The 26,410-nt window shown below is 43.4% G+C and overlaps 1 protein-coding gene and 1 long non-coding RNA gene across 2 annotated transcripts in view; both read right to left on the reverse strand.

Annotated features, from left to right (window-relative positions):
* Positions 1–8,084: 8,084 nt before the first annotated feature.
* B4GALT1 (beta-1,4-galactosyltransferase 1) overlaps positions 8,085–26,410 on the reverse strand; it is a 49,233-nt gene continuing 30,907 nt past the window's right edge. Inside the window, exons 3-6 of the mRNA XM_083593866.1 lie at positions 20,034–20,221; positions 18,774–18,896; positions 15,286–15,390; positions 8,085–13,770 (exon numbers count right to left, since the gene is read on the reverse strand). Of these exons, the coding sequence (XP_083449992.1) occupies positions 13,635–13,770; positions 15,286–15,390; positions 18,774–18,896; positions 20,034–20,221 (552 nt within the window). The 3' untranslated portion in view covers positions 8,085–13,634. The remainder of the gene's footprint in view (positions 13,771–15,285; positions 15,391–18,773; positions 18,897–20,033; positions 20,222–26,410) is intronic.
* On the reverse strand, positions 22,059–25,701 carry LOC310753120. The gene is made up of 3 exons (XR_014543202.1): positions 24,937–25,701; positions 23,980–24,634; positions 22,059–23,590 (listed from the first exon to the last, which is right to left on the reverse strand). It is a non-coding gene; the product is annotated as an uncharacterized lncRNA (long non-coding RNA).

Here is a 26,410-nt window from a genome sequence, read left to right on the forward strand (position 1 = left end):
ACTGAAAATTTTAGAATCACAAATTGGCAACTATATTATTTGGACATGAGTGAATTCAGTGACTGAATGATAACAACATTTAGTTCCAAGCAAGTTCTGTGGCTTGCCAATTAAGTTATGCTAATTAAAATATCTTCGTTATGTTTACAGATTTTGTTCTGCTTACGATGTCTGAGTTTTCACAGACTTGGAGGAATTATTTGGCAGTCAGAGCTGGCTAGCTCCAGAGGGCGGCAAGATACTGAGTCCCTAAAATGGGCAAAGTAAGAATGGTGGGAACTAAAATTATGGAAGCAGAATAAAGTATGAAAAGTCAACTCGTACAAAATATGCTTCGCATATACACCTTAACTGGCAAGTTACAGAAGTTGAAAACTCCTATAGTTGGTGGGTCAGGCACATACATAATCACACATCTTTAACACACAAGTGATTTTCCATGGAAACAGAGTCATATACTTTACCAGTAAGTCTACTCATTTCATCTTCTACTTTCTCCATAGATTTTACCCCAATGTTTGTGGAAAACTCTCCAACACCCTTTATCTGTCCTGACTGTGCAGAATGCAAAAAAAGTTCAGCAGAACTAACGCTCATCTTTAATTACACACTGAGTCTTATAGCTATTTGGAGCAACAAACTTCAAAATGCAATTGCGCCCCGGCAAATTAGCATTTATGCAGTTGCAAAATAAATGGCTAACCCTTTTGCACCTTAATTATTTATAAACGTATTTTTCTGTACTGCCATATCATGGCAGGGGGGCGGGGGAGCAGTGTGTAACAATTTGTAAAAACAGTACCAATAAACATTAAAGTGGCTGTCTGAGATTAAATATTTGCAAGGACATTTTCTCCTCTTCTTTGATCTCCGTGCAACACATCTTGCTGCAGTAGAAGGAGTTGCACACTTGGTACAATATCAAAGCCCTTCATCCCCTCAGTTGGTCAGGTGGGGACCTTGAAGCCTGGATAAAATCCAGCTGCAGCCTGTAGGATGGGGTTTCCCCGCCCTGCTTCATAGGAAAACTTTGATTTGGCTGGTATTGCACAGTCCACTTTTAATCTCACTTTAATTACAGAGCTGTCAAATGCCTGGCTTAATCTGGTTCTCACTGAGGTAAGCCTTGGGGGTGTTTTGCCTCTGCCTGCAGGTTCAGCAGTCAAGAGCAAGGACCAGGCATGTCTTGCCAGCTGAACCCAGCACATTCTGTTATACTTGCAAAAGTTACATAAATATCCCTTTGCTTCAAAGCACCCTCTCTTCTACGGTTCAAAGTTTGCCCCCAGTCCTGGTATTTGATAAGCTCTTTACTTGAATTCAGAAAATTGCTGAGACTCTTTGTTCGGATGGTACATGATTGTGAGTACAGTGGTACCTTGGTTGTCAAACTTAAGCCGTTCCGGGAGTCCGTTCGACTCCCAGAAGTGTTCGAAAACCAAGGCGTTGTTTCTGATTGGCTGGAGGAACTTGCTGCACTCAACTGGAAGCCACGTCGGATGTTCAGCTTCTAAAGAACATTCGAAAACCAGAACACTTACTTCCAGGTTTTTGGCGTTTGGGAACCAAAACATACGTGTACCAAGGCGTTTGAGAACCAAGGTACAACTGTATTTCTGCCTGAATTTCTACAACTGGTGTAGAAGCAGCAGCAATCTCCATCTTAGTCTGTGAACCACTAAGCCAGTCTGACAATAGCAGATACTGTTGGACTTTGACGGGACAGGGGATAGGCTTTAGTAGACATTCGATTAGTCATGGAGTAGACCCAATGGACCTGACTAACTAGGGCCCATTGTTTCAATGGCTCTTCTCTGGGGGTCCAAAGCAGCCTCCCCTCTGCGTTTCTGCATCTCAGCCATCTAGCTGCATCTCAACAAGATAATTCAGCATCACCAGGGTTGTAAAGACTGCGGAGAGAATAATTGGGTGCGCCCTTCCCACCTTGGATCAAATCTATGCTTCCAGGTGCCATAAGAAAGCTGCAGAGATAGCGCAGGATAGTGCACACCCCGGAAATGATCTCTTTCAGCTTCTGCCTTCTGGAAGAAGGTACAGGGTTATAAAGACTAGGACCTGGCCTGGGACAGGTTGTGGGTTGGGTCCGCATGAGCAGGGATGGCCTGAGATGTTTTGGCACCTGAGGCAAAATGCCCCACCATCACCCTCATAAGGGGGGGGGGGCACACTCAGAAAAGGCTTCTTGAGGCAAAGTCCTTGTGAAGGTTCCTTGCCACCTGGTGGTGAGGCTTTGCAAGGGCTTTTCCTTTTTTTAAAAAAAATAATATTTATTAACAGTTTAAAGATTACAAAAAAAGAAAGAAAATTAAACAAGACAATACAATGCATTACACAAACTAGGTGCTTCCGGTTTGGGAACGCAAGCAGCAGGGAGCGTGGAGAAGCCGCTGAGAGCTTTTCCGAGCTTCACGGGGACTCGGGGGCGACGCAAAGGCACTGCGACCCCCCAAATCTCAAGGGGGGCACCCTTGAGGGACAAGCTATCCAGCAGCGTTGGAGTAGTTCCGAAGTTTTTTTGGGTTTTTTTTTAAGGACCCGAGAGCGACGGGACTGAGAAACGCAAATGGTAAGCTCTGCGGACCCTGTGCAGCGATGCCTCTAGCTCCTACTGGAAAAGCGACAAACCTCCGTAACTTTAAGAACAGAACCCTTAGTGTTTTTGGAGTAATTCTGTGCTAAAATTTTTGGATTAAACACTAAGCGAGATCTGGATGCAAAAGGATTTAAGTGTGAAAAGGATCTAGGGGTCTTGGTGGACCACAAGCTTAACACGAGTCAACAGTGTGATGCAGCAGCAAAAAAAGCTAATGCTGTTCTAGGGTGCATCAACAGAAGTATACAGATCAAGGGAAGTAATAGTACCACGCTATTTTGCCTTGGTCAGACCACAGTTGGAATACTGTGTCCAGTTCAGGGTGCCACAATTTAAGAAGGATGTTGACAAGCCGGAACGCGTGCAGAGGAGGGCAACCAAGATGATCAAGAATCTGGAAACCAAGCCTTATGAGGAACTGTTGAAGGAGCTGGATATGTTTAGCCTGGAAAAGAGGAGGCTGAGAGGAGATATTGATCGCCATCTTCAAATACCTCAAGGGTTGTCACATGGAAGAGGAAACAAGTTTGTTTTCTCCTGCTCTGGAGGGCAGGACTCAAACCAATGGCTTCAAATTTGCAACCACATTATTGAAATCTGGTTATTGTCACAGAAAAATATGAACCACCCTGAGATCTAGGGGTATTGGGTGGTCTACTACTACTAGTACTACTACTAATATACTTCCGCTTGCAAAAGTTCCTACTGATCTTATAGAAGAGGTACTGCATGCAGGATTCCATGGACATAACTTCTGACAAGAATCACTGTCTGATTATGCCACAAATAACCAAAAACGTTCTTTTATCTGCCACTAATATGCTCTGATTTACTTCTTGGATCCAGATCTCCGTGTCTCTGCCAAACCCAATAGATTTCAAGTCATTAAGTGAGATATTTAAGTGGCTGGCAATAATCCTAATAATTTTCTGCTCAGTTGCACAGTAGAAAAACTTCTTCTTTACAGCCAAGACTTTGCTCCATATGTTCTCATTTGGAAGTCCACAGGTGACAGTTCCTGACATTTGCAAACATTATGTGCAACTAGACAAACAAAGTTCTTCTTGTTTGTGCAGACTGCTCCCCGGCTCTTGCATCATTGACCATGTTCCTCTAAACCGCTTTATCTCCTGCTCTGTGTAAGAGTCTCATACTTATTCCTAGAGCCGCAAGCTATAATTGGCTTCACTGATAAATTTACTGGATGCTTTAATCAAACAATGGCAAATCTTATTTGATTGGGCTGAGACTTAATGGACCCATTTTAAACTGCCTTTGGCTATATGTTTCTAAGTGCCCTATTTTAACAGGGAAAGAACAGGGAAATATTAAAGATGGCTTTTCTTACTAATAAGTACCTTTCTGTTTACCTTTTTTATTAAAGTTTGGTGGGGTTTTAAAAAATGAATAACATTATAGAAATTTTTTAAAATAAAGTAACTTTCGGCGTATTCATCACATTTCTCCAGTTCCTAGAACAGCCATGAACTGAGCTTTTGGTACATTTTATTTGAATGTCATCAGCCAGTTACAGGGAGGAATAAAATAACGTGTGTGTGCGTGTGTGCGCGCGCGCATAATTGATCACACAATGCCCATGGCAATGCCCCTCAAATACTTTTTTGGGGGACCCAAAGGCGCTCAGCCCCTAGGAGTTGGCTCCTACGGCCGATTAATAGTTCATAGGTTAATCAACCAACAATTCTTTAACTGGCTAACAGTGCTATGCATTCCAGAAGCCATTTGGCATACCGTATTTTTCGTCCCATAGGACGCACCTAGTTTTTTGGGGGGGAAATAAAGGAAATAAAGGAAATTTTATTTTCCCCCCAAATATCCGCAGCGTGGGGAGTGCCTAGGCTGCGGAAGTGTTCCCAAAGCGCCGGGCGCTCTGCTTTCAGCGTGCCCGGCGCTCGGGGAAGCAGGCTACTATCCGCAGCCTCCCGCAGGGCTGCCTAGGCTGCGGATGTCTTCCTGAAGCCTGGAGAGCGAGAGGGGTCGGTGCGCACTGACCCATCTCGCTCTCCAAGCTTCAGCGAAAGCCTGCATTCGCCCCATAGGACGTACCCAGATTTCCCCTTCATTTTTGGAGGGGAAAAAGTGCGTCTTATAGGGCGAAAAATACGGTATCTTGTGCAGTAGATACAGCAACATACTGAAGGCCGCAGGCTGGGAATCTGTATGTGACCACAGCTTCCCACTGAATTTGCATGCAGTAAAACCAACGAGAATGTTGTCGCTTTTTGCTGCATGTGGAGCTGCCCTCAAAGACTGTTCCAAAGCTGTATTTCAGGCAGAATGCTACTGCTTGCTTCTTCATGGGTGTAGTGAGTAGTGCAGGAGTTGGTACCTGGAATTTTGGATTCAAATCTGTATGCTGATTCTTACTTTTAAAGCCTTTGGCTTGCTACTGAACATGATAGCGAAATGAAGCCTTCCTCTTCAAAGTCTCTGTCTAACGGGCCAAGGATGCTGGCTCCATGTTTGGGTTTGAAAGATGCCCAGAAACCTCTGGCTGGCCACAGTTGGAAAGAATGCTGAGTTATAGAGGGACCTGTGGTCTAACTGAGGATGAAAGTTCCTGTGTTTAGGCAGGCTCCCAAAAGACCATTCAGTGTCATGGAAACCTTTGAAGAGGGAAAAATGTGCTCAGCTTTGCTTACTAAATATGTATGTCTCGCTTTGTTACAGTAGGTAATACACAGCTGAGGACCATATAGCAATCTTCTGGCACTTGGTTTTATCCTCAAAATCTTAAGTACTTGCTATGTTGGTGGTTAGGATGGAAGGAATTCCCCCTCTCAGGACAAAATTGCGGGATATTTTGGGAAAGTTCTGTTCTTCCCCTTCAGCAATGCGGTAGTGGCACAGGCCACAGGCCTGCAGCCCATTTTCAAAATGTATTCTTTGCTCATCTAGCAGCACTTCTGGAGAAGGAAGTCCTGGCTTCTGCTGCCTGGGCCTGTGGTTCAGTATAATCTGAAAAACATGGTCCTTACAAACAGGAGATCCCATACCCTTAGTGCTAGGGCCTGAATAGCTCTTCTGATGCATTTTTGCTTTAGAATTCTACCAACGTTACCATTAACCGTATGAAAGATGTTTCCGTATAACTCATCCTTTTCTTCCCCACCAGTGCTCTCCCATGCTGATGGTTTATAGCCAGAGCTGCACATACGCCCACAATTCTGTACAAGTTCTGAAAAAATTGATACAGTGGTACCTCGGGTTACATACGCTTCAGGTTACAGACTCCGCTAACCCAGAAATAGTGCTTCAGGTTAAGAACTTTGCTTCAGGATGAGAACAGAAATCATGCTCCAGCGGTGCAGCGGCAGCAGGAGGCCCCATTAGCTAAAGTGGTGCTTCAGGTTAAGAACAGTTTCAGGTTAAGTAAGGACCTCCGGAACGAGGTACTTAACCCGAGGTACCACTGTCCTTGATTTCACTTGCAAAGAATAATCACTTTTAAAAGTTAAGGCAGGTTTCTAGTCCTAGGGGGTGCAAAGCATGTAGGCAATGTGCGGTGAAATCTTCTGAAGGTGGAGGTTGTAAAAATAAGGGCTGCATAGGCACAGTGGCAGAGGAAGAGGAGTGCGGGGGGGGGGCGCACAGCCCCTGCCAGCGCGATCCCAGTGGGGTGCCATTGCGGCTGCCCCCCTGCCCGTGCTGGGCACCAGGCCCCTCCAGGCAGCATGCCTGTGGGCAGCGTACCACGCCCCCAGGACACACGCCAACCCCGTCCCCGCCTGCTCTCCGCCGCTGCATAGGCACCCCATATTTAAAGCACTTTAAATCTCATTACTTCCCTCCTAAAAAGAGTAATTCTGGGAACTGCAGTCTACACTTCACAGAGCTACAATTGCCAGCACTCTTAAGGAACTCTAGTTCTCACGAAACCTTGTGGGGAAGAAGTACGGGGCTTTAAATATGTATTGCATATGAAGTCAAGATTTCCGGAGGCCAGGAGCTCCATTCAAGTACACAACAAAGCAGGCCTAGTTAATTAATGTTAGGAACCTGGAGCTGAGCAGTTATCACAGCTGGGTGATATAAACGCACAGAAGGCACAGGTGAAGCATTTGAACACCCAGAGAGAGGAGCCACCAGCCTTCTCAGACCCAGGAACACCTGAACAGATTTTTCTCAAGGGAATGTGGCCCATGACTTCGGCTAAACATTAGGAAGTTCTGACAGTAAGAGCTATTAAGGCAGTGGAATTGACTCCCTTGGGAGGTTGGGGACTCTACTTCCTTGGAGGTTTTTAAGCAGAGGTTGCATGGTCAGCGGTCATGGACGATCTGGTTGAGATTCCTGCACTGCAGAGAGTTGGACTAGATAACCCTTCCAAGTCTATGATTCTATGAGAGGAGAGAGGTTAGAGAGTGGAAGAGAGAGTTGACCATCCTCTGTGGACCATCTTACTATACCAGATAGACACGGGTGGCGCTGTGGTCTAAACCACCGAGCCTCTTGGGCTTGCCGATCAGGTCAGCGGTTCGAATCCCCCTGACAAGAATGAGCTCCCGTTGCTCTGTCCCAGCTCCTGCCAACCTAGTAGTTCGAAAGCACACCAGTGCAAGTAGATAATTAAGTATCGCTGTGGCGGGAAGGTAAACTGCGCTTCCATGCGCTCTGGTTTCCATCATGGTGTTCCGTGTGCCAGAAGCGGTTTAGTCATGCTGGCCGCATGACCCTGAAAGCTGTCTGTGGACAAACGCCAGCTCCCTTGGCCTGAAAAGCGAAATGAGTGCCGCAACTCCCTAGTCGCCTTTGACTGGACTTAACTGTCCAGGGGCCCTTTACATTTTTACTTTTTACCAGACAGAAAGAATCAACAAGCAATGGTCTCACCGCACACTACTTTTTGGCCATTTTCATCTCAAAAAATTAAAGAGTTGGCCTTTGAACATGTTAAATCTTCTCTTACCTCTAAAAAAAAATCCAAAATGGTGCCCCAACGCTGGGGAGGGAAAGGAGCTGCAACATGGACTCCTCAACGCATGACCACGGACCTCTGCAGGTGGTGACAGAAAGTCATACTGCAATGGCAACAAGAGTTTTCCTTAATTTCAATTCATTAAATCTAGCACGTGGGGGGGGGGCATTTTATCTAATTATGTAATTCAGTATTTGAACTATTGGTATTAATAATTGTACAATAAACTGATGTTGTTATAATGAGGCTATTATTGGATTGCAACTGAAACCTAATAAAAAAAATATTATTACAATAGTTTCCCTTAATTTCGGTAGAGGGCTTAATTTAAATGGGAACTGCTAATCCTGGAATGGCAAGCACTGGTTTCCCAACGGAGATTCACTTCTGAGTAACAATGCCTGACTATGGCCCCATGTTCTCTGAAGCTCCATAATTTTAAAAACAAGTTTATGTTTTAACATATGTGGATTGGGAGCTAAGGGAGAAGAACCACCAAAGGATTGAAAATATAAGAGCAGAAACATTCCGTCGAATCAAAAACACCAACTTTTATTGTTTACAATGTCTTTAATGTAGTTTCTTGCAAAAAAAATAAGTCACCAAGCCACAGCAATGCTAATTTATCAAATGCTGCTCTGTGGAGCAATTCCTCCCCCTGCCCCCTTGCTATGAACATATTTTAAAGGCACTTTCGTCAAAACCGTTGAAGCTGAGAGCGCTAAAACGTATTCTCAGGTAATTCAATGTGGTTTCTATGACATCCCCCCCCCGATCTTCACACAAATAGACAAAAACACACAGCAAAGCTATTTATGATGTGCAACTTAAAAGTTGCTTGCATAGTACAAATGTGCCCACTCCCCCTAACGACATCCTGGACCAGATTTGGAGAGGGTTTTTTAATGCCTTCCAAAGTCCAGTGAAGCCATAGAGAGATGGCAATTTATTCTGAGAGTTAAAGGCAGCGTGAAAGGGGTGTGCGCATGCTCTGCCCAATTTTACCATGGTTTAATTTTTTTTGGTGTGTGTGCCTCTATCACCCCCCAAACCCCAAAAAACTGACCTGAGCAGGTAGAACAGTGGGACAAAAAGAATTCGTGCATCCGCTGTGGGAAGCGAAGTGTTTCGCAAACAACATGCTTTAGTTCCCCCCCCCCCCACGTATCCTGTGAGAACAGGATACTGCACTAGATGAACCACTGGCCTGATCCAGCACGATCCTTCTTATGTGCTTAATATTTAAGTCTCTTAAAAACTATTGTGTCTCCAGCTTGCAATATGTAACCTACATACCTGCTTTCTGAGGAAGAAAGACTAGAAATTTCCAGAAAGAGCAAATTTATTTCTGGAGGGTGGGCATCTCAGTAGCTCTCGCAGAGCTAAAAGACTGGTTATTTCAACAACAGGCACAGGTTGGTTGTTGGTTTTTTTTAGTTTCCTTAACTACTGGATACATTAAAATAATCGGGAGGCACTATTCTCCATAACTGTTCTTTAAAAAAATAAACCCACCATACTGAAGCATACAGCTGGGTTCCAAGGGCTGTTCACATATTACTTGGAAAGTGAATGATTTCTACCTCATAAACGATACCACATTCACACCATACATTTAAAGTAGCATCATACCTCTTTAACAGACATGGACTGGGAACTGTAGTTTTGTCAAGGGTGCTGGCCTCACAGAGCTAGTTTCCCCAAACCCTTGAACTACAGTCAGCCTGGATAGTTCAGTTTGGTTAGAGCGTGGTTCTGACAACGCCAAGATTGCAGGTTCAATCCCCGTATGGGAGAGCTGGGGGTTGGACAAAATTATCCTCGAGTCTCTTTCAACTCTCTACAATTCTCTGATTGATACAGTTCTTGGGGTTCTCCCCGTCTGTTCCAAGTAGTATAATGGTGCTTTGAATGTATGGTGCGGATGCAAATGTCTTGGGTATATATGGGTGCACTGACCCACCACTGCAAGGGAAAAGTATGTCTGAGCTAGACTGTGGTGCTAGTGTGTGCATTTCAATACTCATGCTTCCCTAACTGACCCCAGCCCACTCATTTCTTCTGGGGCTCCTTGCTATCAGGGTTCAGGGAAAAGCTCCATGCAAATATACAGCACAGTATGGATTCCTCCCCAAATACTTAGGTGAAAGGGTTGTAGAACAACCCAAGTCAATTACTATAGCAAGATGTATACCCACTATAAGAAATACCTGAACAGACCCATTGGTTCAAAATGCACCTAACATTTGATTGACTTAAAAAATAATAATCCCTGGTTACTTCTCAATTAAGGCACATTCCAGAGTGTTTGCAGTCAACTCCAAACACAAGTGAGCATATTTAAAACGAGAGGAAGACATACACTTCCAATTACAGATATATAGTTGTTCTGCCCTCTTCCCACACACCCAATAGTAAAAGGCTAAGCATTTGGCTCAGAGTGTTGAAATAAATAAAGAAGTTAAACCCAACATGCATGCATGAATGAAAGACACAAACACACATTACCAGCTAAATAAAAAAGGGCTCAATTCTTTGTATTCCTCCCTCCCCCTTAATTATCCAATTAGAATAAGTCAAAACCTCTTCAAGTTAGGAAACTCAGGACCTGTTTGAACAACATTCTCCACCGAACAGGGTTGTACCCTCCTTTCCTCAACTCTTCTCGCTGTGAAGAGAAATTAATGACTACGCATGAGATCCCCTCAGAGATATTTAATCTTTAAAAAAAGATTCTCTCAAATGATCAGGGGGATCCTGCTCTTGAGTAAAGGCAAGTTTGCCTGGTTTAGATATTCACTTCTTTTTGTGATTTACAGAGTGAGAGAGAAGCCATGGAGATTTGGGGTGAGGGAGGAGAGAAGTCCATAATATTTCCCTTCCAGGTATTTTGGACTACAACTCCCATCAGCCACGGCCAGCAAACTATGGTTGCTGTTCCTCACATGGCTGAATAGCCTCAGTGCAAGAGGGAGAAGCGTGGTGGATGCCTGCAGAACAGAGGATCTGTCTCCAAGCACAGGCAAGTTGGCTTTGCAGAAGAGAATTCCACCAGCATATTTTCTTCCCCCAGCAGCAGAACTTATAGTGACAGCAGCAGATCTCCATCTCAGTTTGTCTAGGACTAGATGATTTGCGGGTAGCTTTCCTTTGGCAACACAGCTGAGGAAGTGGAGTGGAAAAGTCCAAAGGTTACAAGAGGGCAGGAAAGCAGGTTAAGTGCCCCATCCTTTTAAAACTAGGTTGGACGTGAGGAATAGTGAGTATTCCAGCGGCGACTGCTGCTGTCGCCCGAGGAGATACTGGGAGATTGGTGAGGAATGTGGAAACTGCTTGCCAATTATACTTCATGCATCTGATGAAGCTCTCCACAAGAAGCTTATTGGCATAATAAAAATTGTTGGTCTTTATAAGGTGTTGCAAGCCTCTGCCTTGTTTATGCTCCTATATACAAGGCATAAAATGAGGTGAATTGACTTATGTGCCTCCACAGAAATAGGAGGCTGTGCAGCAGAAAGCTAAAGTTAAAGCCCATCCTCATTCATTTATGGAGTCCTAAGAAGGTCCTGTGAATGGTTTTGAGCACGCCTGATGCTATAAACACAGATTCTGACATTCTGGAAGAAGTATCTAGTTCCCTCCCGACTCTATGAGCCTATGATTCTAAATTTTGTAACCTAACAGCACTGCAATCATGTCACCTCTCCACACAGACAGTACAGAGAGGGCAGGGAGAAAACACAACATCTAAACAGGACCTGAGTTTCAAAGGCATCCAGATGGATATTTTGAGAATTCACAAAAATATTTTAGGAGATGTCTTTATCTCCTCAAGCAATATACTAAAAAGGCCACTTTTTTAAGGAGCACACCAACATCACAAGGATGGTTTATACAAATCAAAGTGCACAAACCCCCTTTTTAGTCTGGTTTAAATGTGACTTTGCCTGCAGCTTGTATTGATGGTGTTAACATGCTATTAGGTTTTATATACAACCCCCTGCAAACTTTTCAATAACATGTTGCAAAAATAAAATTTCACGTTTTAACATACAACACTGCAAGAAAAAAATATTTTTTTGTTTGACATTTATACAATATTCAGTCCTTAGAATAGTAAACGTATCTGACAAAATATTTTTTTTAAAAAAAGAGACTACCTTATGAACCCAGAATTACAGACCTTTTGCCATTCCTCAGTGAGAAACAGATTGCATTGTAACAGTAAAAAAGGAATATGAAATTCAGCATACACGCATAAGGCAATCAAAAAATGGTACTTATGCAAGTCATTCCAAACCCCCCAATGTCAAGGACTTACAGACATCATTGACAATGACACTTTGTAGGCCCACTGACCTCAAGCAAGGGAGTTATATCACAAGTCAATGGTTCATCCACTGATACAGACTACAGAGGCAGCCTAGGCCCAAGCTGCATAGTGCAGCCAATTCCCCCCTCCTAAAGAGTGGCAAATTCCTACTCACTGCTTAATAAGGTGCTTTCATATAGAGTTTCTGTTTATTTAGTGAACCCCAGGTCCTTAGTCTATCTATTGCTGCGCCTTCCCTGAAATCCTACCTATTTGCATAGGTGCCACTGCCTTACAAATGGAAATGGGCTTCGTTGGCTTGCAAAATCTTTGGCTGCACTGCACACACTGCTACTCTGTGTGCTTCTAGAGGCAAGCCCATACCGCAAACTGTTGCCTGAATGTTGCCTGACCTTCCAATACACAAGGTAGTGCTCCTCAGGCTTTGTGAAGCACTTACCTTGAGCAATACCTGGCCCATTCATTCAAGTGTGGCAGTAGTTTGCCAGTGATCAAGAAGAGGCTGAGTGCGCTTACAAGAGGAATGCTAACACTACACACAGATGGACTGACTCAGGTGAGCAAGTGAATTTTTAACAGGGCAAAATGCACGCGGAATGCTTTTTGTGTGTCCATGGGCCACATCTCATATGTTTGGCCCCAAGTCTCAAGCTTGCATTCTGCCCCTCTACCTCTTTCCCTCACAGCAGGGAGAAAGCACTGCATGATCTCCGGACTATAGCATGCGTATTTCAACTTGGGATCTCTCTAACCATTCAGTTTTCCCCAAGACAGAAGGAGAACTTCAAGATCAACTTCAAGGAGGCTAGAAAGATCAATTTGGATTCAAACAAATACTGTGCAGTCCAGTTCACTGTGCTTTTTCCCTGTGGTGGACAGAAACCCACGTGAAACAGATAACTGGGTTGAGAACTTTGCTCTCAGAGTCAGAGCCTAAATATTTTTGTCACGCAAAGACATTTTTCAGGAAAAAGAGACCCAAGATATTAAAATTCCCTCTGCCAGCAGAACAGAATCGAAGCCCCCCCCTTTTGATAATCCTATTTCTCTTCCCTCTTTTTTCTTTTTAGGTGTTTCAATAGCTATGAAGACAAGAACAATCCTGTCTGCAAGAATGGGGAGCTGTATCAAAAGAGGTAAACTCAAAAGCAATTTTAGCAGCATTTTCCAGTCCTTCATACGGTAACCACAAGCACTGAATTTTCATAAACATTGCCCAATTTTAAAATTGAATGGGGGGAAATGGCCCATAATTGCATAATACACCATCCATTTTAAAGCAGAAGTATTTCCCAAGTTTGTGCTACTGCTATTTATAGTGGAGAACATTGCAGTAAGCAATGGGCACCGTCCACGATGCAACTCTCTTGCGCAAGCCCCACTGAGGCACAGAGGAACCACATGAATGGATGGATGGTGCCTTCAGGCAGCTTTCAGACCTTCTTATGGGGCTAGCACAGCAAAACTTCCCAGTGGATTTTGCCCATATGTCACTACTATTCCCTGAAAAATTGACATATTTACGAACTCCTACAAACAGTTCTAAACTTTAAAAGAGAGACACACATAGCAAGAGTTTTGAGATTAAAATTCTTAATTGTCCATCCAACTGAAAGGCCTCAGAATGGCAAAAATAAGGCATCCTTTTTTTTCATGTTGATTGTAATAAAACAGCAGGGATAAAATTCTGATAGGATGAGCAGCCCCTGTTTAGGGTTCTCCAAGTCTTCTGTTGCACCTCTGGCATGCTAGCTCTTTGGTGATCCTATATCCACTGTGATTTTTGTATACAATGGGAATTTCTCAGTTCTTTCTACTGTGTATTTCAGAGTGTTTAAGCCATCAGAGTTCATCGTCTCCTTGGTGTGAGCAATTTTGTTGAACCTGCAAGAACAAGAGAGATTCACTGTTGGGAAATCTCCATTTGCAAATAGAACCTTCTTTTGCCTCCTCGAAAGGGTATTCGGGCTAATACGAAGAGAACAAAATATTTTATGTCCCAAATGCTCAAACCTAACATAAACATTTGTGCTGATATCACACAGAAATCTAGGAGACGGTATTTTATTGAACCAGCTAATAGTTTCAAGATGCGGCGCAAGCTTTCAAGTTTCACAAGGAAGAGTTAGGACTCAGGGATGGAAAGGGGCATAAAACAATCTCTTGCTTTTCCATTTGGCTTAGAGCCTAGAAGCCAGAGTAAACACGATGGTAGGGAGCAGACTTTTCCACCCATGTTCCTGCTTCATTCACATCTAAAAGAGGAGTAGTAGTTTCACTTTCTTACATAAAAAGGGTGTGCAGGTGGACAACAGAACCCTCACCCCAAATTACTTCCTTGTGAACTATCAGTTCAAGCATCATACTCTCCCAAGCTCAGCTCCGATGCTGAGGTGGAGCTGGGCTAGAGAGGAAAATATTTGAACTGCTGAGCAGAGGGAGAGGAAGATGGAGAATGGCAGGGTTACGTACCCCTCACCTGTACACTCTTTCCGTTGTAAAAAGACAGCCCCCCCACCTTGCTCCCCCCAGCAACCAATTCTAAGTATGAGCAGGCCATACAAGTCCCTTCACTGTTAGACATTTACCGTATTTTTCACTCTATAGGACGCACCTTTTCCCTCCTAAAAAGCAAGGGGAAATGTGTGTGCGTCCTATGGAGCGAATGCAGGGGGGAGGCAGACGGGAAAAGCCCCCAAGAGCCGCACACAAGCTCCGTGCGCTCTTGCAGGCTTTTCCCCAGGAGGGAGAAGGGACTGACTGGCCACGTCAGTCCCTTCTCCCTCCTCGTAGAAAAGCCCGCAGGAACTGTGCGCTCCTTAAAGGGTGCGTGGCTCCTGTGGGCTTTTGCGGGAGATGGGGGAATTCCCCCACCTCCCGCAAAAGCAGGAAGAAGGTCTGGGAGCAGCGCACAGGCTGCCTGCAGCCTGTCCGCTGCTCCCAGAGCTGGGGGGGGGGAATCATTCCCCCCCTTGATTTCCCCCTCTGAAAACTAGGTGCGCCCTATGGACCGGTGCACCCTATGGAGCGAAAAATACGGTAAATTAAAGAAAAGGAGAGCCAGCAAAATGGGGACATGTTGTATCCAATGGTGTCCTTCATGCTGATGGAAAGCTCCTTTCACCCAGTCGTGGCTACCATTTTCAGAAATCAAGGTAGGCAATTTTTTTTTTTTTGGGGCGAGTTCCTGCCCCCTGTGAGCCTCCAAGGTCTGCTTTGAAGGAACTTCCTGAACAGTATGGGAGCTTGCAAGGGGGGAAATGGGAGGAAATCACCTCCCACTGAAGGAAGCCTTGCTAGATCAAAAAGCCCACTAGCAGCATGAGAGAGACCACCGGCTGCCACCCAATACCACCATTTTGAAGATGTTTCTACAGAATACGATGAAGAAGGACCTACCTCTGTGGGTTGGGCTCATTTTTGTTGTCTCTCGAATGGCGAATCATCCGACATTTCCCAACTGCAGCATCTGGGCGGGAGATTCTCATGCCTTTGAAAACAATCCTGCAAAAGGCACACAAATAGAGAGGCTTGTTGTTACATAAAAGCACGGCCATGCTTTAAACCAGGAATGGGATGGGAAGCCTGTGGTCCTCCAGGTGTTGTTGAAACCCCTGGTATAGCCAGTATGGCTAGAGTCAAGAGTACTATAAAGTCCAACATCATATGGAAGGCCACAGTTTCCTTATCCCTGCTTTAAAGATGCCCATGGAACAAAACATAAGTCCAGCTGAAAGTAGTTTTTCAAATGAAAGGGAAATAATGTTATCACTTATTTCGCTTTAAGTTTATAGTACACTTATCTCATTATTATCTATAGCACAGTAATTAATGCGATACCCCTAGGTAAGTCACTTTCACAAGTATATATAGATATACAAATGAGTTATATAGATCAGTGTTTACTCTGTCTACATGATGGTTCAATCCCTGTGAATTCTGATGGCACTACCTCACTGTATTGGGCTGAAGGCTGATCCAGAAAGAAGTCAATATCTTCTTAAAAATGCAAATTCTAATGTAACTTTCCCCAGTCATAATTAGTAATCCAAGAGATATTTGGCAGCTGCAGCACCAGGAAATACAGATTAAGTGCCAAGACTCTTGGAAGGTTTCCACAACAATTTTTGTTCAACAAACTGTTCTCTGCCTGTCCCCTGCTCCATAATGTTATGTCCTTTATGTTCTCAAAGCTCTTCCCAGACCAGGCCCCATGGATTTCAGAAACTGCCTCTCCCTAGTCAGGCCCTGCTTTATATTCCTACTCTGTATAGGGCCTTGATATCTGTTGCAGAAATGTTGTGGCTATTATCTCCTTCTGGTAGGCATAGAGTTATGTTGCCACACACACACTAAAGGCTCCTGCCATGCTAACAAAGCTGTGGTTTCCAAGTCATAAGCAGTAATAGTTCCTGTTTATTCCACATTAGTCAGACACTGCCTGTGTAGACACTATATCTTTAAAACACATTTGAAGTACAGTCATAACTTGGGTTGAAGTAGCTTGGGGGTAACTATCTTTGGGCTGTGCACTGCGGCGACCCAGAAGTAACGGAGCCTGTTACTTCTGGGTTTCACCGATCGCGCATGTGCAGACGGTCAAAATGACGTCATGTGCATGTGCAGAAGCGGCGAATCGCGACCCGCGCATGCGCAGAAGCGCGGACGTGGGCTGCGTTCGCTTCTGGATGCGAACAAGGTTTCGGAACGGATCCTGTTCTCATCCAGAGGTACCACTGTACTCCCCCCCTCAAAGAATTCTGGGCACTGTAGTTTACTCCTCAGAGAGTCACAGTTCCCAGCAACCCTTCACAAAACACAGTGCCCAGAATTCTTTGAGAGGCAAAGTGTGCTTCGGATGTGTGTACACAGTCACCGTCCGGGGCACTGTGTTTAGTTTGTGTACTGCAGTTTAGGAAGTGGTAAAAACAGTTCAACTATGGAACCGTTTCCAAAAGGAATTGGGGGCTTTCTTCCTTTAAGCAAGAGTCGGGATGCTTTTGCTCTGGGTTGCCTACAAGCCTCCATGCCTGCCCCCCAACTCTTACAGTTCAGCCTGGCTTTTAGTCTGTACAACCCATTTCATTTGACTTTTAGTTTTGTTGGACGATTTTTCCCAATTCCCCAACGTTTGTGCTTACATTGTGTTTTTCAGCTATGGGCGTGAGGGGGGTAGAAGTGGCACTAACTAAATAAATAATTGTCAAGAGCTGTTTACCTTCTCATGTTAAGAACGGCTCACCTTAAGGAGCACTGAAATAAGAAGTAGCTGAAAACATGTCTTCAGCCTAGCAATAAAGGGCTTGAGGGCTGAAAAGCAGGTTTCTTGGTCTTGTAACTCTGCTTTTAACTTTTAACAGAGTTAACATTTGGCTTAACGTTTAGCATCACGGCCCTCTGCCATTACTGGAACGCCCTTTCTTTAAATGAAATGAAAATATACAAGAAGGAGACTTCTGAGCATGCCCAGAGTTCCTTTGGCTTCTGACAGTTCCAACATCCTGTGCTCAGGACACTTAGAATTAAAAGAGCAGGAAGTCTGGCCAGGGTTCCCAGAGCCCCAGTACCTTTATTTTGAGAAAACGAAACAGTGAATTCATTTCCTTTGACAGTATTCTTAAAACACCATCTACATTTTTTAAAAAAGCATTTAAGACTTAGGCATCTTAAATTCCCATACTGTTGCGGCAAGAGTATCGTTAGCCCAGAAATGGAAACAAGAAGAAATTCCGACGAAAGAAGAATGGCAGACGAAACTAATGGACTATGCAGAATTGGACAAAATGACAGGAAGGATTCGAAACCTGCGGGACCAGAGATTCACAGAAGATTGGAAGAAGTATATGAATTATTTGAAGAGCAACTGTAACCAACAAATTACGCTAGTAGGACTACAAGAAGTTTTGTAAGGAGAAATATACAAAGTGTTACAAAGTAGAAAAAGACAGAGATATTGGTTATGAGTTTGAAATGTAATAGGGAAGATAAGAAATGCATACTGAGAGATTAGATTGGGAAATTTTCAGACAGGATGGATGGAAGTCAAAAATTTGAATAAGATGTAAAAGTATGTTTAATTACTGTTGAAAATGATATGTTAAAAAAAACACTAAAAAAATTATATCTTAAAAAAATAAATAAATTCCCATACTGTTGTGCCTGCAATCCATACTCCCCACTTTTTCTACTCCACCGAAGACATGGACATCCTGGCATTACTATGTAAAGACTTCCTGGAACCTCCAAAGACTAGGAGCATACTTCCCTACAGTGCTAGTGAAGAGGAAGCAAGCTTTCAAAGAGCCTGAATGGAAACACTTGGCTGCCAAAGGCTTGACCCTGACAGTGGGAAGACAGACTCTTGTTTGCTCTGCAGTTTAGTGAGCGGCGCTAAAGAGACAAGGAGAACAGTGACCCCAGCGCAGTGGAGAGCAGCAGACTGTCCCAGGATCTCCTGCTTTCTGCCAGCTCCGATTGACAGCGAGCCAGGAAGAAAAGGGAAACAATGGAGGAGCTCCATTCCCTGGCCTTCTTTGGATACCAGACACTGCAGGCTAATGTCTGGAGTTCAAGCTGAAATACAAACAAGTTAAGCTATTTGCTAATGTCACAGCCAGGAAGGCAGGTGTGGCAGCTGGGGAAAGGTTACATAGCCAGCGGGATTTCTGGCACAGGCTTGTAAGCAGCCACTTTCTTGGTCAACTATGGGATGTTAAGAAGCACCTCCTATAGTAAGTGCACACAAGGAATGGGATTCAATGTCACGCTATGACGAATGTCCTGCTTATTCAAACATTTCGGTTTGCCAGACGAGCAATCCCTCTCTCCTCCTCCTTCTCTAATCAGCGAAAGAAATCTATGTTAATTGGGAGACACAGGAGCCTTACCTGTTATAAATGTCATCATCTTCACCACCCCAGCCCCAATAATTATTGGGAAAGCCATTGATTTTTTGGAACTGCTCTTTGCTCAAAGCAGACACTCCTCCAAAATACTGATTGTAAGGCAAGCTGAAAGAGAGAAAGGCAAGTCATTAAAAAAATAGTTTTTGCTATCACCAAGACGTTAGGATTGCTCGTCTAGTTGCGATTGTAAGTTAAAGTATTAATAATTGCATTAATAAGAACAGTAACAACAACAAGTGTTTTATTATTTGTACCCTGCCCATCTGACTGGGTTGTCCCGGCCACTCTGGGTGGTTTCCATTAAAGCAATTATAAAATGTAACATCAATAAATGCCATAGAAATATGTGCTTCAACACACACACAAAATCCTGAATGCCTTAAAGAGAATAATCTATGTTTCTAAAGATCAGGATGTAGTAAGCTCAGAATTCACTCAAACCCTTCCCCCACCCCAGGTAAGTTGGCCTGTTATTGCACTAAATGGAAGCAACTGGTTTTCATTCTCTGCCCTATCAGAAATACAGCAGAATGTAATAACTGCATAGTTATCAGAATTCTTTTTTTTTTTGTACTTAGCACATTACACACCTCAAGACTTCACTTTTCAGGCAATCATCTTCCCACCAATATAGCAACAGCCCATTTGATATCTCCAAAACTTGTTCCTAATGAAATTGCATACATAACCTGCAAGCATTTTCAGGCCTAATTCAGCCATGACAATAAACCATAATTTCCTGTTATATGTTCAGGCCGTGATGATCTTGCCTCTACTCCCTTTCCCTTTTCTCTGTCAAGTGCCAGAGGAGAAGTGAGTGCAGGAAAACAGCAGCTCATTCATATTACGGGAAACAAGGCTTCTCCATTACGTCTAAAATGGACCTCAGACCTTGCTTCCCACAAGGCAAATGGTTTTACTGTTGTTGTTGTTTTAAAAACGCATCATTATTTTTTATATAAACTGTTCTGAGAGCCTCTTGGCTGAAGAACAGTAATTAAAGTATCTAAATAAACAAATAAAAATAAACTTTAGGCAAACAGATCACAGATTTGAGAGTAGAGCAATTTCGGAGAAGAGGGAAGTAGGCTACTTTGGAACATAAGTAATTCAAGTGCAGAGTGGGCAAGCCAATTTGGATACAGGTTGCTAACATTAATCCACTCTTGATATTAACAGCCATGCTATTATTATGTGATTTTTTTGCTAGCATTGAATAAATGTTAGCAATTGATCTCTTACCGGAATCCAAATTTATCCATCGACACAGAGAGGTGCCTGGGTTGACTGTAACACTTGTATATATTTCTGTCATCCATAGGGATTAGGTCAACATCGCTGAATACAAAGCAGTCATAATCGTATTCTTTCAAAGCTTCTGTGAAGCCTATGTTCAGAAGCTTCGCACGGTTAAATGTTGCTTCTCCACCCTAATGTAAGAAAAAGAAGGGCTATTAAGCACAGTCAATAAAAGCTGCTTAACATTTACTAATGTTAACTGCTGAATTGCAACTCATTACCAAACTTAAAACCATGGAGAGACCTGGTCTGAACAAAGACATTGGGTTCTTATCTCATTATACATGACAAAGACATTTTTCACCTTCTCACCCCTTGCTTTTTCCTGTAAGACCTATTGCAGTTGTTAAGAGTCGTCAACAGGCTCATCACAGCTATCTGCCAATCACCCATTCCCACCACCCTTCTGAGTAATACCCCTCCCCACCTTCTCACTATATAGAAGGATCTGGCAACTTCTGTTTCAGTGTATCTGAAGAAGTGTGCATGCACACGAAAGCTCATACCAAGAACTAACTTAGTTGGTCTTTAAGGTGCTACTGGAAGGAAAAAAAAAATTTGTTTTGACTATGGCAGACCAACACGGCTACCTATCTGTAACATTTACTATTTATTATAGGCCTGCCCCTTCACAAGCAGTAATGTAGACATGCGGGTGGCAAAGTTCTCTCAAACGTTTCATTCACCATGTTTTTCTGTCCAGTTTAGCTTAAAATTATGATCAGCTGGTTCAACCCAAAAGAAGCATGCTTTTTCCAGGGTCTTGCTTGTTTTGCATTCCACACCGACCTCTCTTGAAACCTTGGGGAGGCTGAGAGCATATGCACCAAGTCCCTATCATTGTAAGGAATCTCATGGCTTTCCAACGTCCTAAAATATTCTCTTCCACAGAGAAGGCCTGTTATTGTGTTGCCACCCTCTGGACCTCTTGAGGAGGATACACACAATGAAGGGCCTCAGAAGATGATCTCAGGGTCCGGGTAGGTTCGTATGGAAAAAGGCAGGCCTTGAGGAATTGCGGTCCTGACCTATTTAAGGCTTTATAGGTCAAAACCAGTACATTGAATTGGGCCCAGAAACTAATAGGTAGCCAGTGCAGTTGGATCAGGATCGGTGTAATATGCTCAAACCGTCTTGCTTCTGTGACCTGGCCGCTGAATTCTGCACTAGTTGGACAGTCGTTCCAGAAGGATATCAAAAGCCACTGAGAGGTCAAGAAGAATTAACAGGGACATGTTCCCCTTGTCTCTCTCTTGATGGAGGTCATCATACAGGGTGACCAAGCAGTTTCTGTGCCCAAACCAAGCCTAAACTTTGTCTGCTCTGCAACCACTCGCTCCAGAACCTTGCTTATAAACCACTTACATTTTGGTACGCCCCAGCGACCCCAAAAAATGTATCAGCCAGCTGATTCCACCAGATGCCAATCTCATTTATGGGATATGGAGTGTGTGTGAGAGAGATCAGCTTCAGAAATGATTTATGATTTTAAAAAATGTCAATAAGAAGCTTATTTTCCTCATTCAAGGCCTTGACTTCTCCCTGAAGTTCACAGGTGACCCCATTTTTGTCTCCCGCCGTGGTTTGTGATCCACTGAACAACTCTAACCCAGAAGATTCTATAGGAGCCTGGAAATATCACTTGACCTGCTCTGACCTATTGCTTTCTTATGGGCAGGCCACACACAGACCCCTCCTTTGCACAAAATTAGGTAACATGAAGCACAGAAAAGCTAGCACTGTACTTGAAATCAGTCTGTTAGGGAGCTGGTTGGCTGCTGAGCTACAGTTATACAGTGGTACCTCGGTTTTTGAGCGTCTTGGAACCCAAACGCCGAAAACCCGGAAGTAATTGCTTCCATTTTCGAATGCGCCTCGGAAGTTGAATGGCTTCCACTGCGTTTTTTTCTTTTTCTCCATCAACTTTGCCAACTGCCCTTTGCGGTTGTCGAATGTTTCGGAAGTTGAACGGTCTTGTGGAACAGATTCTGTTCGACAACCAAGGTACCACTGTACTAATACAGTGGCACCTTGGTTTACGAACGTAATCCGTTCTGGAAGTCTGTTCTTAAACAGAAACTGTTCTTAAACCGAGGTGTGCTTTCCCTAATGAGGCCTCCCGCTGCCGGTGCCCTTCCAACGTTCAGATTCCGTTCTTAGACCGAGGTAAAGTTTGAAAACCAAGACACTACTTCTGGTTTTGCTGAATTTGAAAACCGAATCGTTCATAGACTGTTCTTCAACCAAGGTACCACTGTATAGGAAATTGATAAGGACTCATTTCCTCCCAGTAAGTGATCGGTTAAAAGTGGTACCTAACCTCTATAAAAAGGGTTTAGTCCTATAGAAGAGGAGGAAGATATTGGAGGCAATTTGGATCTCACTCAATACAAATACTGAACATCTGATGCAGCTGTGCTTCTTATTACTATATTTATATATGTGTGTAAAAGAGTTACTCCTCCTGAGGAGCACAATAAATGGTGTTATGTGGAGTGGTACCTCCCTGAGGTCCTAGATTTAGGATTAGTTGTATACTTGACAAGATCCCATATTCAAAATAAAACATGGCATCTTCTAGATTAGAAGGTAGCTAGTAAACCTTCTCTCCGTAGGAAGTGAAGTGGGAGAGAAAGGACGCTGAGTTCTCAGTTTCATTCTGGGATATTATTCTTGGAACCAAAGTAATAAGCAAGAAGGCCTGTGGAGACTGATAAGAGGAAATACAAGGAAAAACCTGTTTTTTGTTTTTAAAAGATTGGGACAGGAGGATGCTGCTGTATTTTGGGAGTTCCCTAATTTTCATGTAATTCATACTGTTTTTTTTAATGCAATACAAGGGAGTAAAAGATACCTGAAGGTGCTCTTAAATATACCTTATTCTTATAGCTATTTTAATAAGTAAATGGTTTCTGCAACAATGTATTGTCAGTTTGTTTTCAGAGTTTCTAAATTGTAATCTGCTCTGCTCTGACTTTCAAATATAATGAAGTTGTTCACAAACTTGGCAAGAATTCCAGGATTCTTAAATCCTTAAATCAATGAAACTAAAAAGTGTCCTTGCCAATTTAAGGAGGATATAGGACATGGCTGAAACCACACGTTTCTCTTATTTTAATTAACCCTTCAGGAAAACCAGCTAGGGCCGACTGCACACACAAAAAAGCAGCTCTTGATTACTATAGAAACATAAAAGCCAAATTGTAAGAAAGGAGAATTAAAATGTGATGCTCATTCAAGAAAAGTTTCTCATGAGCAAGTATTTCAGAAGTATATTAGGGGATTGCTTTGCTTCCAAAAGTGTAGAGAAAACTGTTCTAAAAATTATGCTTGTCTAGCAAATTCCAAGCCAGAATAACTTTCATAAATGCTATGAGACAGAGCTGGTGCTCAGCTTACTAGGGTTAAACAGAGATTAATTGACCACATTTTAGAGGGGTCTCACATTTTAGCCCCAACAACTGTATAGTGGATGTAGGTAAGGCAAAGTGAGAGCAAACCTCATGGCCAAGTGGTATTTGATGTTCTATCCACTACTCACATAGGAAGCTGCCTACTAAGTAGAAGAGGAGTTTGGATTTGATATCCCGCTTTATCACTACCCGAAGGAGTCTCAAAGCGGCTAACAATCTCCTTTCCCTTCCTCCCCTACAACAAACACTCTGTGAGGTGAGTGGGACTGAGAGACTTCAGAGAAGTGTGACTAGCCCAAGGTCACCCAGCAGCTGCATGTGGAGGAGCAGGGAATCAAACCCAGTTCACCAGATTACGAGTCCACCGCTCTTAACCACTACACCACACTGGTTCCCTAGTGTGGGAGTAAGAACATTTGGTCCATCTAGCTCAGCACATTGATTGACAGTGGCTCTCTGAGTGGTAAAGGTAAAACAGGATCTACTGGTAGATCTCTGGGTAATTTGCAGTAGATCACAAAGGATTTCTCGCTCCCCATTGATTAACAAAAGCAACTCCATCACCAAATTGGGCTACTGAAATGGAGAAAGCTGGGGGATGGGACTGTGAATGGATATTTGAGTAAAGGCCTGTGAGCTCAGTTCTGGTATTGAAAAGAAAATCCTGGGCTGAAATGACCCCAAGGTGCCTTGCTCCTTAATTCAAAGTGCATGCTGGCTGTTTCTTTAAGCCAGTGTTTGGCTCTAGTGGGTGGACTTCATGGTTTGAAGTAAAAGCAACGTAGACCTTGCAAGCTTAAAGTCTGTCCAGCCTGACACTGCCTCTCTCATTTCTATGTAACTGCTAAATTAATTTAATATTCTATATTATAGTTTCCCCTGTGACATTGTTACTTCTCAAGTCTTCAGAAAGGAGAAGGGCAGGAGATGAATTTAACAAAACAAAGTGTTATCAGCAAGTTTGCACTTGTTCACCTTAGTGGCGTAATCTCACAACCCGTTTGCTATCGGCATGGCTCAAGTCCAGACACATGAAAGCAACAATCCCAGTTGGGTTATGTGAAATGGCACTGAACCTTTACGGACAGAAAAGCTTTGTAATAATGACCCCTCAAACATAGCCCTAGTCACCTGTTATGTACTGAAGTTCTCACCCTGGGCCAGCAGGGGGATACTGTAGATAGTTATGCAAATGAAGGATCGAAAAGTAACGTCCAGTGATTGGATAGTTTTGTATGCAAATGAAGGATCGAAAAGTGACGTTCTGTGATTGGATAGTTTTAGAAAATGGCAACAGTTACATTGTTCTGGAGCTCTATATAAGCAGGCTGACTGAGCTCCTCAGCTTAGTTCTGTTCTGACATCTGAATAAAGAAGAGCTGTTTGAAGAATCGCTGTGTCGTCTGCTATGTTCGCCCACAACTTAACATCACCCATCCAAGATACTAATGGCAGGACAAATGTAGCACCACAGCTTCCATGAGTTCTCACAGCTTCCAAATAAACACCTGCTGGGTGTGTGTGTGCTCAGCTAATAATTTATGTTTACCTCATATCAAGCAAACAGGCGTTCCATGCAGAAAAACACTGATAACAATGCAGATAACACTGAAACCACAATTCATGCCAGCATTCAAGGTTAGCGTTAGAAAGTGCTGCAGGACAGGAGAAGCCCTACTGAAGAGACGACAGGTGCTCTTTCTCCTTTAAGGCTTATCGTGACAATCTTGCAGCTCTCTCTTTCGTGACAGTACAGTTGTATTGCTAGGTCTTCACCCTCTTTAAAGCCTATTTAAATGTACACTCTCCAGAACAGGATTTTTAATTGTAGCAGCAGAGTAACATTCAGTTCAGAAATAATTAGGCATTTCTGAGAGGACAACCTTCTGCCTGGTTACCACACAGAGAGGGGAGGGGAGAGATTTGTTACTACAGTACAGTGGTACCTCGGGTTACATACGCTTCAGGTTACATACACTTCAGGTTACAGACTCCGCTAACCCAGAAATAGTACCTTGGGTTAAGAACTTTGCTCCAGGATGAGAACAGAAATTGTGTGGCGGCAGCAGGAGGCCCCATTAGCTAAAGTGGTGCTTCAGGTTAAGAACAGTTTCAGGTTAAGAACGGACCTCCGGAATGAATTAAGTACTTAACCCGAGGTACCGCTGTACTACATTTGTTAGTTGTGTCGGCGTCCCACCCCCACAAGAAGTGATTTAGGGGATAAAATACAACAGTTATGATATGCCGGATGAGGATTATTATGTTAAAATGTGCACAGTGGGAGACAGCAGGTCCTACCAAAACCTTTAAGATAACTTCATAGGACACAGGAAGTATGTGCCTTATCATGAATCAGAACATTGGTCCATTTAATAGATTACTACAGGGTTGGAGCGTGGGAAGGACCGGGGGTGTGTGTGTGTGTGTAGCCCCAAGTGCATGATTTTGAGGGGGTGCGAGCCAGGCACCCCCACACATGGATTCCTGCCCTGCCTACTGCCGGGGGTCTCCGTGTACCCAGCTCCCTTGCTGAATGGCCACAAAAATAAAAAGGGTTAACAAAATGATGTAGATTGTGGAAGAACTAAACACAAAGATGACTTGGTTGCTGCCCACAGTAGTATTCCTGTATGGCCCTCTCCTTTTTCCCCACTAAGGTGGGCAGCTAAGAGGGGGAGTTGAGAGGACCTCAGGTAAAATCTCAACTCATCCATGAATTCAAGAGTACAGCACATGAAGGAGTTAGACAACCTGTCTATACAACCTTGGCATAAGAACATTTGGTCTGTTGTAATCTCAGAGAAGATAATGTCCAATCTACGATTGATACAGGGTAAAGCAAAACCACACTACATATTTTAGTGCAGTATGGTGGGACTTTATTCAATTTACCATGGATCAAAA

The sequence above is a fragment of the Podarcis filfolensis genome (genome assembly GCF_964270895.1).
Source record: "Podarcis filfolensis genome assembly, chromosome: 17".
Taxonomy (NCBI): domain Eukaryota; kingdom Metazoa; phylum Chordata; class Lepidosauria; order Squamata; family Lacertidae; genus Podarcis; species Podarcis filfolensis.